At 44.6% G+C, this 13,223-nt stretch overlaps 1 protein-coding gene across 1 annotated transcript in view; it reads left to right on the top strand.

The window, feature by feature from the left end:
- The first annotated feature begins 9,167 nt into the window (after positions 1 to 9,167).
- ARR3 (arrestin 3, retinal (X-arrestin)) overlaps positions 9,168 to 13,223 on the top strand; it is a 14,074-nt gene continuing 10,018 nt past the window's right edge. The window contains exons 1-5 of the mRNA XM_011943147.1: positions 9,168 to 9,205; positions 10,182 to 10,219; positions 10,487 to 10,517; positions 10,668 to 10,728; positions 10,926 to 10,970. Of these exons, the coding sequence (XP_011798537.1) occupies positions 10,212 to 10,219; positions 10,487 to 10,517; positions 10,668 to 10,728; positions 10,926 to 10,970 (145 nt within the window). The 5' untranslated portion in view covers positions 9,168 to 9,205; positions 10,182 to 10,211. The remainder of the gene's footprint in view (positions 9,206 to 10,181; positions 10,220 to 10,486; positions 10,518 to 10,667; positions 10,729 to 10,925; positions 10,971 to 13,223) is intronic.

Genomic DNA, 13,223 nt, shown 5'->3' with positions numbered 1-13,223 from the left:
TCCCTTGGTCCAGCTTGGGGAGTGGTGGGCAGCAGGCAGTGCTGGGGCTCAGGCAGGCAGCCCGTGGGTTTGGGTTGTTCTCACTCTGCAGCTCACTCTGTCCCTAAGAGCCTGGCTGGCTTAAGAGGGTGGAGGCCTCCCAGCACTATCCAAAGTGGGAAGATACCCAGACACAAAGTGTCTCCTGACTCCTCATCATAGCTGTGTCCCTGGAAGAGGAGTGTCTCTCCCCACAGTGCCTTTGCCTCTCCTAGTGCCCTGGTCACGGTGTCTCCAGATGACATTTACCTATGACACCTTCCCCACTGCCTGCCTACAGCCCAGGAGCCCCACTGCCACCCTTGCCCAAGAACCTTGGCACATCTCCTACCTGGTCCCCTTGAAGCTGAGCTCAGCTGACTCTGTCACCCTTCCCCTTGGCAGCCAGAGGGCATATCCAAGGAGGTGGAGTTGGAGGTGGGGCCTGTCCCTCCTCCCATCTGGGAGATCCAAAGAGTTAGAAAGGCCCTTTACAATGACCTAGTCCAACCCTACTCATTGTACAGATTGGGAAACTGGGGCCCAGTGAGATTACTATTTAACAGCTTTGAAATGACTGCAGGAGGGAGCACATGAGGAAACATCTAAGTTTACCGATGAAGAGCCAGGCCCCTGGAGATAGATTACAGGGGGATCATACAAGTCTGTGTAAGTGAGCAGAAACATGGGAAATGAATTTTCACATGGGCAAATGCAGGACAACACATTGAAAGATTTTAGAAAATCTAAACTACTATATTTAATACAAATCTCAATCTCATATGCATATCCTTACAACGAATGCTTATATAGCACTTACTATATGGCAGGCATTTTTCTAAGTGCTTTATACTTACCAATGACCCCATAGGTTCTCTATGAACTAGGTACTATTATTGTCTCTGCTTTGCTGATGAAAAAATGAAGGCACAGAAAGTTTAGGTGTCTTGCTAGTTAGTGATAGAGTCAAGATTTGAACCAAGGCAGGCCTGCCTTTGGATCCGGCTTTAGCATCCATGACTTAATTGCTGTGCTTAAGTTGCCTCCCTAAGCCACTAGCTATGATCCAGGAAAGAATCAACAAATATTTATGGGAGACAAAGGCAGGCAGATCTCTTGAGCTCAGGAGTTCAAGACAAGCCTGGACAACGTGGCAAAACCCTGTCTCTACAAAAAATACAAAAAATTAGTCGGGCATGGTGGCATGCACCTGAAGTCCCAGCTACATGGGGGGCTGAGGCAGGAGGAGTGCTTGAACCTGGGACGTTGAGGCCGCAGCGAGCTGTGATCAGTGAGCTGTGATCGCGCCACTGCACTCCAATCTGGGTGTCAAAGTGAGACCCTGTCTCAAATATAAATAATTTTTTTTTTTTTTTGAGACGGAGTCTCGCTCTGTCACCCAGGCTGGAGTGCAGTGGCCGGATCTCAGCTCACTGCAAGCTCCGCCTTCCGGGTTCACGCCATTCTCCTGCCTCAGCCTCCCGAGTAGCTGGGACTACAGGCGCCCGCCACCTCGCCTGGCTAGCTTTTTGTATTTTTCAGTAGAGACAGGGTTTCACCGTGTTAGCCAAGATGGTCTCGATCTCCTGACCTCGTGATCCGCCCGCCTTGGCCTCCCAAAGTGCTGGGATTACAGGCTTGAGCCACCGTGCCCGGCCATAAATAATTTTTTTTTAAAACCACAAATATTTACTGAGAGCCTACTTTTGCCTGGTCCAGTTCTAGTTACTGGTAATTCCTTAGGAGTGGACAAAATAGACAAAAACGCCCGCCCTAATGGTGCTTACATACTACTGGGGGATAATAAAATTAATAAGTAAAATATGTAGATTGTGATCATCATTATGGAGAAAAATTAAAGAGGGAAGGAAAAGGGTAATAGAGAGGGTTGTTGTTTTAAGTATTAGGAGTGAAACCAGACACAGTGGCTCACACCTCTAATCCCAGCACTTTGGGAGTCCGAGATGGGAGGATCACTTGAACCCAGCAGTTCGAGGTTGCAGTGAGCTGTGATCACAGCTCTGCAGTCCAGCCTGAATGACAAAGCAAGACCCTGTCTATAAATAAATAAATATTAAGGGTTACTTTTGAATAAAGGCCAGGTGTTGTGAGAAGGGGAAAAGTAAAAAATGAGGTCAGAGAGTTTGGCAGGGACCAGATCATGAAGGTCCTTGGAGGCCGTTGTAAAGGACTCTTTGGTGAACGGGAAGGCACTTAGGGTTTAGAGAAGAGAGGTGTCATCTGACTTACATTTTAGAAGGCTCACTGGCCAGCTCTATGTTGAGAATAGACTGCAGGGCTGGAGGTACAGGGGGAAGACCAGTCAAGAGGCTATTGCTGATAGAGATGATGGTAGCTTGGATCACAGTGACGGAGATGATGAGAAGTGGTCAAATTCTGGATAGATTTTTTTTAAGTAGGGACAGCGAGATTTACTGATGTGGAGTATAAGAGAAAGAAGAGTCAAAAATTGCTCCAAGATGCCTGACCTGAGCAACTGGAAGAAGAGAGTTACTGTAGACAGAGATAGGACTGGGTTTAGGGGAAAGATTGGGAGTTCACTTTTCAGCCTGTAAATTTTGAGATGCCTATTATACATGTAAGAGGAGATGGCCAGGAGACAGTTCATGCCTCCCGAAGGATACTAGCCAATACATTTCCCATACAGACTCTACCCCTTTCTATACAGTATCCCTCATCTCTCTTGATCACTCCCAGAGACTTGGTCTGAATATAGTGGAGAAGGTGCAGAGAACAAGCCTAGATGTTTGAGAGCCGGGTGTAGGGGACTGTCAGCAGCTCAGGATCTGGGGCTCCTGAAGCCAACTAAGCCTCTGTAAGTATGTCTTAGGCACTAGAGGCAAACCCGGTCTGGAGGACTCTGAGGATGAGGTAAGCAGTGACTTTGGGGAGGGGTGAGCAGGCTGGAGCAGAATCCACTCTGCATGGAGCTGAGAAGCAATGGGGACTCTGAACTTACTTGATCCTCAGGTCCTGAGAATGTCACCCAGCTGGATCCCGGGAGTGAGAGGAGGAGGCGGACTTGCAAAGGAAGCTCTAGAATCTAGAATCTAGATCTCTCAGAAAGCTCAGAAACCTGGATGGGGAAACTGAAGATCATTGCCCTGTGGCAGAGTAAGGGGTGGAATAAAAGGTAGCAGTGGAGGACACAGTCATAACCTAGTCCTGGGCAGCTGACTACTGTGACACTGCATAAGAGGCCCAGGTTTCTGAAGCCAGACGGACCTGTGTTTAAATCCTTGCTCTTCCACTTATTAGTTATGTGAGCCTGGGTGGCTCTTTGTAACTTCCATTCTTCACCAGTGAAATGGGAATGATAACACCAATCTTTTTAGGGTTTCCTGAATATTGAATTGGTTAACAGGTGTGGAAGCACTTTGTGAACCATAAAATGCTGCAAGTTTATAAGGTGTTTTTTATTACTGCTTTGCTCCCAGAGATGAACCTGGCCTCTGCAGAGGTGGACAAGCGTGTTTTGAAGTTTGGTGTACACCCAAGGAGAAGTACTACACTACAGAAGCCACAGCCTGAGCCAGCTTCCTGCTCCTACTGCTTCAGGCTGGTTTACCTCTGCTACATTTCCCCTGACTTAGCTCTGCTACGTTTCTGCAGGTCCCGACACAGCTGCAGCTGCTGCTGCTGCCACCACTGCCGCCCAGTGGCTATTTCAGGAAAAGACCTCTCCCAACCCTCCCCAACTGGCACCCTTGACTGGCTTTTACTATCCTCACCCGGGGCCAAGATGCAGCGGATCAGCCTCACTCTCTTCTGTGAAACTCTTCTTTACTTTGGTTTCTGTGACTTTGCTTTACTCCGGTTCTCCTCTTCCTCTGGATGTTCCTTCTGGCCCCTTCTCTGGCTCTTTTTTGCCCTACTTCCCCCACATGTGAGCCTTACCCCAAAGATTCCTCTCCTCTCCTCTCCTCTCCTTTCCTCTCCTCTCCTCTCCTCTCCTCTCTCTCCCTCTCCACCATCTCTCTCCCTGCTACCCCCCCACCCTCTCTTCCCTTTCTCTCTTGGAACATCTACTCTCATGATTTCAACTATGACTCAGAGGTTATCAAAAATTGGTAATGGCCAAGAGACTCCAGCATACAGATCTCTCTCTAATCAAAATGCATCTCTCCTTCTCTCACACTTTTATCACATTTCATTTCTACAGAGATGGCACATACCACAGGCAGCCTAGAATTATACTCATTTGTGTTTTTGGCCATCTCCTCCTGATCCTCCCACCCCCATACCAGAACCAGAGCTCCTTGAGAACATGTACCTCATTGTACCTCTGTCTTTCCCATAGCCTTCCAGGTGAAGTTATTATAACATATGTTCTAGATATTTTCTTTCAAATTATATTCTCTGCTCTCCCCATAAAAATGCCTTCCAATTCAGAGTTAAGAAAACAAGTACCTTGCACATAGTAAGTGTTCAATAGTTGTTGAATGAATAACTTAATTATAATTTGTTGAATTGAATGGTTCCCACATCTATAATCTAAGCCCTATATATGTTCTTTGCTACAGGACACACACACTTGGGTATCTCATTGACGTCTGGAATTTAGTATGCAGGAAAAGTTTACTATTTTTCCCATGACAGAGATAAATAAGCCGTACAAATACCATTATTGCTGACACCCTTCCATTGCCCTACTCCTCCAGTTTGTTCCAGTCCTCTCCCTCCTGGCCCTTCACATCTAATATTCATAATTGTCTTGATGACAGTTTCTTTGCAAGATTTTCGTTTCCTTGGAGCTTTAAGAAGGAAACGGAGAAGAGGCATGATTTCTAATATCTTTCTCTGAGTCAGGAGGAAAGGAAGGAAGGAAGGAACGGAGAGAAGGAGGGAAGGAGGGAGGGAGGGAGGGAGGAGGGAAAGGAGGGATAAAGGTAGGAAGGGAGGGAGAGGGAAGAAAATGAGGGAGGGAAGGTAAGTGATATAGTGGAAAAAATGCAGGCTTGGAGTCAGACAGACCTAGGGTTGAACTCTGGCTCCATTGCCTGCCAGCTGTGACTATGGATAAGTCTTTCTGAACTTCCATTTCCTCATATGTAGAATGAGGATGCTAGCACCTAGCTTGTTGTGAGAATACAATGAAGCAATGCATGTAAGGAACCCAGTAGAGTGCCCTCATTGTCGTTATTGAGAATTAAAGTATAGGTGTATTTGGAAGGTGTGAGGTCCACTCCAATTGGCTGAATTTTCTTTATGAAGTGAACAAACGGAATTACTTGCTGAAAGTAAGTGGAACAAGATAGTCACTCAACCTTGATGGAAAGGAGTAGTGATCTGAAGCCCTGGATGTCTAAACTTACTAATAAAATCATGGGGAAATGACTGGCTCCACATAGTTGTACCCAAGTTAGCTTCGTTCATATGTATCATCTGTAGTGTGCCCTTTTTGTCTTTCTACACGTCCAACTTTATCTCCAGCAAGGCTGTTAACAACCTTAGAGTGGAGACCAGGACTAGTTCGTTCAGCGCCTAGGACAGCACAGGAAATCTGTTTCTGCGACTTAATCCATTTATCTCCGTTCCATCCTCCCCCACTGAGCTAATGCCTCATCCACATCCCACTTGAATCTTTTGCTATGTTTTCAGTTGCAATAACAGAAAATCCCAACTTAGATGACTGTTTTTAAAAAAGGAAATATATTATCTTGCATATAAGTTCAGTAGTGGGTGGCTTTGGAGCTGATTAATTCAGCAGTTCAACAATATCATTTAAAAATCCTGATTCTTTCCATCTCTCTGATTTGAAACCTTGGCATGTTATTTAGCAACTTTCATGGTCACAGGGTGGCTATTGCTGGTCAGGCATTGTTTCCAGACATGGCAATATTCAATGGTAAAAGAGGAAGGCCTCTTCCTGTATGCTTATTTTTATCATTCAAGAAACCTTTCCCAGAATCTCTCCAGCATACCTCCTCTCACATCACAGTGGCCTGAATTTCACCATGCCTATAACTAAGCTGATCACTGGCAAGGGAGATAAAATGACCATGAGTGGCATAGAGGAGCACAGACCCATGCGGAGGAGGGTGAAATACCTTAAAAATGGGGATTCTTTCCACAAGGAGGAAGAGGGAGATGACTATTGAGTTGGTAAGCAATTCTGTCTGCTACAACCTTTTACTGAATAACCCACTCCTTCCTCATGCAGAGATCTGATCATCATTTTCTAACTGGAAGGTCTGGTTGGGGATATCATCCAGGTGTACAGAATGAGGGTGGGTAAGGACCTAAAAATATTTCCTCCACCAATGTATTATAGGGGCCAGAAACTCCATTAGATATGCATTCCTTTGCTTTCTTACTGTTGCATCCTTGTAAAATGCAAGTATTCCAGGTCAAAGTGAAACTGGTGACAGTTCTCTTTGGGAAGCTACTAACTGGAAAGAGGCACAAAGAAATTTTCTGGGGGAATGCAAATGTTCTATATCTTAACCTGGGTGATGGTTATATGTGCGTTTACACAGGTGTATTAGTTTCCTATGGCTGCTGTAACAAATTACCACAGACTTGGTAACTTGAAACAATACACTGTTCTTCTCTTACAGTTCTGGAGGTCAGAAGTCTAAAATCAGTTTCAGTGGGCCAAAATCAAGGTTTCAGCAGGGCCATACCTGAGCAGGAACAGCCATCTTGTGGCTGTGAGAGACTTTAAGGGAGAATCGATTTCTTTGTCTTTTCCAGCTTCTAGAGTTGTACTGCTTGCATTCCTTGGCTCATGGCCCCTTCCTCCATCTTCAAAGCCAGCAGCCTAGCATCTTGCTTCAGGCCTCATATTGCCTCCTATTTCAGAGTCAAAACTCTCTCTGCCCCTCTCTCATAAAGAGACTAGTGATCACATTAGGGCCCACCTGGATAATCCAGAATAATCTCCCCATTTTGAGATCCTTAATGTATTCACATTTGCAAAGTCTCTTTTTCATATAAGGTAACATTCATCGGTTCCCGGGACTAAGACCTGACATTTTTGGGGGGCATAATTCCGCTTGCTACAGTAGGTAAAAATTCATTGAGCTGCAGTTAAGATTTGTGAATTTTACCTCAGTCAAGAAATGCACAAACTTCTGGAAAAGAGTAATGATTTACATTCCATCATAATAATGAATTAAAGACCTAGCAGATCTACTGTCTTCCTACTGAGAGGTCCATGGATCTGAGTAGAAAGAGAAGAAAAGTGGGATTGAGTACCTGAAAGGGAGGTAGGAGCCTCAAGTGTGGGTCTAAAGACAAAAATAGGCTGACCACTAGTCATTCTAGAGATTCTGGGAAAGGTTTCCTGAATGATAAAAATAAGCATACAAGAAGAGAGCCCTTCCTCTCCTGCCATTGAATATTGCCATGTCTGGAATGAAAAGTAGATGCATTCTGACTTTTCACCTTCCTCACAGACACCAACCTTGGCATGTATACAAGTCTTTCCTGTATGTGCAGGATCAGTTCCTATCCCACTGTGGTACCTGCAGAATCTGGGCTTCTCACACTATCTGAAAGTCCCTGAGAAGGAGAGAGTTATAGTAACTAAACAACCAGGCCCTGAGATGCATATTGGCGAGGAATGGCAGGGGCTGACACCGTGAACTGTGCAAAGAGAATAAGGGACAGCTGTCCAGGGCCCTCAGTGACGGGTAGGAGTTAGGGAAGGCCCTGCCCAGCCCTCTAAGTCATAGCCATAACCATCCTCTGAGGAATGGACACCGCATTGTGGGGGTTGGGGTTGAGGGCTATGTCTATAGATAAGTACTAATGTCTAGACTGCTGTAAGGGGAGGTGAAGGAGGGCAGAGTCCTGAAACCCCAGAGCTTGTAGGTTCTGTTTCTACATTTTCTATGCCTGTGAAGCCTGAGCCTAGGCCCTGTGGGAAGGACAGTCAAGAAAGGAAGATTCTTTGTTGTTGCTGTTGTGGGGGTCCTGGCAGCTGCAGAGACAGAAATATCTCTAATTCCATGAGCGGTCATACGAGGCAAGAGAAGCTGCTTACAGCATGGACTTAGTTTCAGGGATTGGACAGAGTCAAGAGCTGGGGTGAGGAGGTTTACCCTAGGTAGGGGTGATAAGATGTCAGCCGCCTATTCCCTCGACATGCATGTCCTGCCAGAAGAACCTGTCCCCGGGCTGGGAATCTTATATTACCTTCCTCTCCAACGAGAAGAGAAGTTCAAGGCTCACAGACATGTGCACACACAGCTCAATGCACTCAGCTCCCCCTCCACCACTCCTGCCCCCACTACCTACAGGAGATTGACTCCTGCTGTGCACATAAGCTGGGATAATCAGGGTTTCTAAACATCAGCTTCAAGAGTCCAATGTCCCAAGCGGTGGGCGGCTTGGGGACGAGGTACTCTTTCCCATACCCTTGGCTTTTGTGTGGCCTGGAGCTGCTGATATAAAGATTGGAGTGTGACACAAGGTATTCCTTTCAAAAACACAAAGGCCTATACTTTGAGCCCTCCCATTTCAATCCCCCACCATGCTTCACCTTTAAGACCTCCAACTCGGCCGGGCGCGGTGGCTCAAGCCTGTAATCCCAGCACTTTGGGAGGCCGAGACGGGTGGATCACGAGGTCAGGAGATCGAGACCATTCTGGCTAACACGGTGAAACCCCGTCTCTACTAAAAAATACAAAAAACTAGCCGGGCGAGGTGGCGGGCGCCTGTAGTCCCAGCTACTTGGGAGGCTAAGGCAGGAGAATGGCGTAAACCCAGGAGGCGGAGCTTGCAGTGAGCTGAGATCCGGCCACTGCACTCCAGCCTGGGCGACAGAGCGAGACTCCATCTCACAAAAAAAAAAGACCTGCAACTCTACTTTGATCCCAGTTCTCAGGTTCAAGGCCTCACAAGGCCAAAATCCTGAAATTACCCTTCTCAAACTCCCCTGCCTTTAACATCATCAGAATCAACCTCCTACCCCCACTCTGTCCCAGCAGCAATACCCTGCTAATCTTTTAGCCACTAATCTTTTAGGCACTAATCTGCTTTCCAAACTCTTGGCACCTGAACTATTTATAGCAGTGTTTCATGCCCCCCCAAGAACCCTATTCTTTTCTGATGACCCCCACCAATCAAAACACTCAGAGGACTGTGGGTATAAGAGGCTGGGGAGGCAGGCATAGCAACCAGAGCTGGAGACTGATGTGAACTTCATCTCTCTCCCCAGGTAATATTCCAAAGCCCTCGACTTCTAGCCCATACTAAACCCTATATCCCTTGCTCTTAGCATCCCCCTTAATATATCAGGCAGCAGTTGAGGGACACCCTTCCTGACATAGCCTATAGACATTCAGGCCTAGAGACCCTCCAAAGACCTCTGGAAGCTCCCCTAAGCTCACCTCCTGGGCCAGGCTCAGTAAACATCAAAGGGAAGCCCTAGAGAGACACCTCCCTCTCTCTAAGGATTTCCACCCAAAGGCCTAGTCCCTGGGGACCTGGACAGGGATAAGAATGGGAAAATCTAGGGAAGGCAATGAGAGGGATGAGTTGGTTCAAGGAGGACTTTCAACCTCCAAAGAGACTTCTGTCACCAAAAACTGAGAGTAGGAAGGCACCAACCCCTTCTCTCTCACACTTTTCTCCATTCTTTGTTGACAGTCAAGGCCATCATGAGGTGAACTCAGGCTCAGGATCCATTGCAGGAGCAGAAGGAGACAGAATCCATTCATTTGTTCATTCATTCATTCATTCATTCATGTATCCCACAAACATGTCTTGGCACCTAGTGTGTGCCAGGGGATGTCTAGCCTCATACAGACCAAGAAACACATTTTTCTCAAACTTTTCTGGATGGAAATCTCTGTCCAGCCTCTTTCCAGAGAAGTTCCTTCTCTCTGAGGGCTCTCAAGAGCTCCCCAGCCATTCTAGGAAGTTTGGCCCTTTCTGGAGAATAGATAGTATGGTTAGTCAATGATTTGTACAAAATAGGAAAGTTTTTTTTCCCCTCTTGCCCAAGATGGGCAAGAATATGGCTGAAGAAGTACCCTTGGCAGAAGGGAGAATAGGAGGTACTTGATGTGGGTGAGGTGTCTGTCTAAGGAAGAAAGGTTACATCACACTAGGTGTATATGGATGGTATGCTGGAGTGGGGTGAGAAGAATAGAAATGAAATGATTGAGCCTTTCTTCTTTCCCTTTTCCCAGAAAAGGCTCAACATCAACTATATAGCCAACATGTCCAAGTAAGAACTCCTTCTAATCTTTTGAACCTGTGAATTGCTCCCTACCCCAATCCAAGTATTTCCCTTTGGGGTAGGGGGATTTCTAATCTCTCCCTGACTTGTGTCCTTGGATTCTATCCCAATTATCTCTACCTTTGCCCCATCCTATGCTCCTGGAGCCTCTTCTCCTAATCCTAAGAATATTTCTTTTCTCCCCACTTCCCTTATTTCCTCTTCCCTGCACTTCCAATCCCACTCTCCATCCTCTTTCTGGTTTTCTTCCCATAGGGTGTTTAAGAAGACCAGCTCCAATGGGAAGGTGAGAGAACCTGGCCCAGCTGGGCAAATGAGAGGGCAAAAGGGATAGGTGGGTACATCCTTCAAGGTCTCAGGGGTCTGTGTTGGGGGCTTCAGGGGAATCCATTCAAAACTGATTGTAAGAATAACATGGGAAGTTGTTCCACAACAGCTCTCCATCTACCTGGGGAAACGCGACTTCGTGGACCATGTGGACATGGTGGAACCCATTGGTCAGTGAGTCCAAAAAGGGGAAGCCTGGGGAAAGAGGAATGGAAACTAGGGAGTAAAAGAAAGTCCAGGAGAGACTGTGCAGAAAAGGAGGCAAATTAAAGGGAAGAATGGGAAGAACCATTTCAGGGATCATCTTCTATTTCATAGTCTTGAGAGTTTTTCCTGACCAAAGTGCTGTCTGTCCTTCTCTCCACAGATGGTGTAGTCCTGGTTGATCCTGAGTACTTAAAAGGTCGAAAGTGTAAGTGGAAATCCTTGTCGGTCTTTGTGTGTTTCAGACAGGTAACCCAATGAGCGGATTGCATCAGAGTATAAGAAAACGAGAAAGTGGCAGGAACTGCGAATGCCTTCTCTGGTGGAGGCTGACAACTGGGAATTCCAGCCCAGTGTGGCCAAATTTTATAATTGTTAACAAGGAACTGTAAATGAAGCTCAAAATAAGACTTTTAGAGGCCCAAAGTGTGAAAAGATTATGGCGCCCCCTTACCCAAATCATATTCAAAGTAAATATCTAAAGCATAAATTAAATTTTATTTTTCAAAATTGCACAAAACTTACATTTGTGCTGAAATTAAAATAGCTTCTTTCAGAATTTCGGATTTTCTCTATTATTACTGGTGGTGCCCCTGCTTGGCTATTGATCTGAATCTTAGACTGCCTATCGAATGATCCAATAAGTCAGAAATCCATATTTTAATGCAAACTTCCTGATTTTCAAATGTTGGCAACTCACTAAAAGACTTTAGAAGCCTGGATAGATTATAAACTTTTTTTTTCTGTTGGCTAGATGTGACCTTCAGGCTGCCATTTTGCAACCTCTGGTATACGTGTTTCCATCTCCTTTTTTGTGTAGGGAAACTGACTGACCTTTTATTCAAGAAAAAATTCCCAAACAAAAACCAAAACAACAACCACAGGAAGTAACCATAAGAAACATTACTCTGGCAGCAGTACTACAGATCAAGATTATGCTGATTTGTTTTTGTTGTTGTTGCTGTTTTTTTTCCTTTTAATTCTCACTGTGGATTAACCCCACTGTGATCCAACTAGACTGAAAATTGGGGTTGATTTGAAAAAGGTGCTGAATGGGTTGATGAGTACTAGTTCAGATGTAACTGTTAGATATTGGAGAATAAAGTAGCCTAAATCTCCCAGATTAAGCAGTGTGAATAAGCAATCAAGTCGGTTTTAAATATCAGAGGAACTTTGGGATAGAGTCATAAATTAACCAACTTATTTAAGGTTCCCAAGTATTCTATATTTCTAAAACCTAAATCATTTTTCCACATTTCTACAAAATCTTCACAAGCTCTGGAAAGAAATCTTTAGTTAAAAATATATGTTGTTCCAGGAAGAGAATGAGTTTTTCCTTTTATTCTAATCTTTTTTTAATGTCCCCTTAGTAGAGTTTTATATTACTTTTCATTTAAGTTGTGCATATTTCTTGTTTATTCTTAGTTTTTCAACATGGTTTGTTACCTCTATGAATATGTCTTGTTTGCGTCGTATTTTCCAATGTGTTTTTTTTATCAAGGTACATTTGTGGATGTAAAATATGCTTAATCTATACTGTGGAGTGATAAAGGCCAGTGATAGGGCAGTATATGTGACAGTGTGAACAAATTGTTGTTTAACAAAAATATATCTAGAATCTCTCTCTGTATAATTTCTTACAACTGCATGTGACTCTACAATGATCTCAAAATACAAAGTTTAACTTCAAAAAGGCAATGAGAGAAAAGTAAAAAATACCTAAGGTGGCCTTGTGTTCAATTAGCAACAGACAAAGTTGAGAAGCACACATAACACATATTAACAGTAGTTATCTGTGGAACATGATATATTATGGTGGAGCTTTGATTTGTCTTTTTGTTTGTATTTTCTGATGCTCAGACAATTAACATATATTTTGTAGAATAAACACAACTATACATTAATAACTTTAGAATAGATACTTTAAAAGAAAATAAAAACAAGCTATTTCCTAGCATGCAAAAAAAGGACAATTCTAAACTGCTAGAGAGCCATTTAGAGCTTCAGTTGGGGGTAGGAGTTGCATGATGCAGTTAATGTCTTAGTCTGCTGCCCTCCGAACACAGGAACAGAAAGCAATTCCAAGAACAAGTAATCTGATTAACATCCTTACCTCAGGTGCTACTAGATCCCCTTCTGCCTCACCCATCCGACCTTTTTTTCTGTCTCATTCCTCATCTTTTTCATTTCTTCTCTCACCCTGCCTCCTACCAGCCACCTCTTTTCCTCTCCTTTTTCCTTTCTGTCTTTTTCCTTTCCTTTGTGCCTTATTTTCCTTTCTTTCTCTTTCCTTTCTCACACTATAATTGGCCATAATTGAGAACAAAGGTGAATCTATTTGTTGTATCTTTTGAAAATTATTAGGTTGCCGGGCGCGGTGGCTCAAGCCTGTAATCCCAGCACTTTGGGAGGCCGAGACGGGCGGATCACGAGGTCAGGAGATCGAGACCATCCTGGCTAA

Source organism: Colobus angolensis, unplaced genomic scaffold (assembly GCF_000951035.1).
Source record: "Colobus angolensis palliatus isolate OR3802 unplaced genomic scaffold, Cang.pa_1.0 Scaffold216, whole genome shotgun sequence".
Classification (NCBI taxonomy): Eukaryota; Metazoa; Chordata; class Mammalia; order Primates; family Cercopithecidae; genus Colobus; species Colobus angolensis.
Note: the sequence above shows the minus strand (reverse complement) of the source record. Positions and strands in the feature narration are given on the sequence as shown.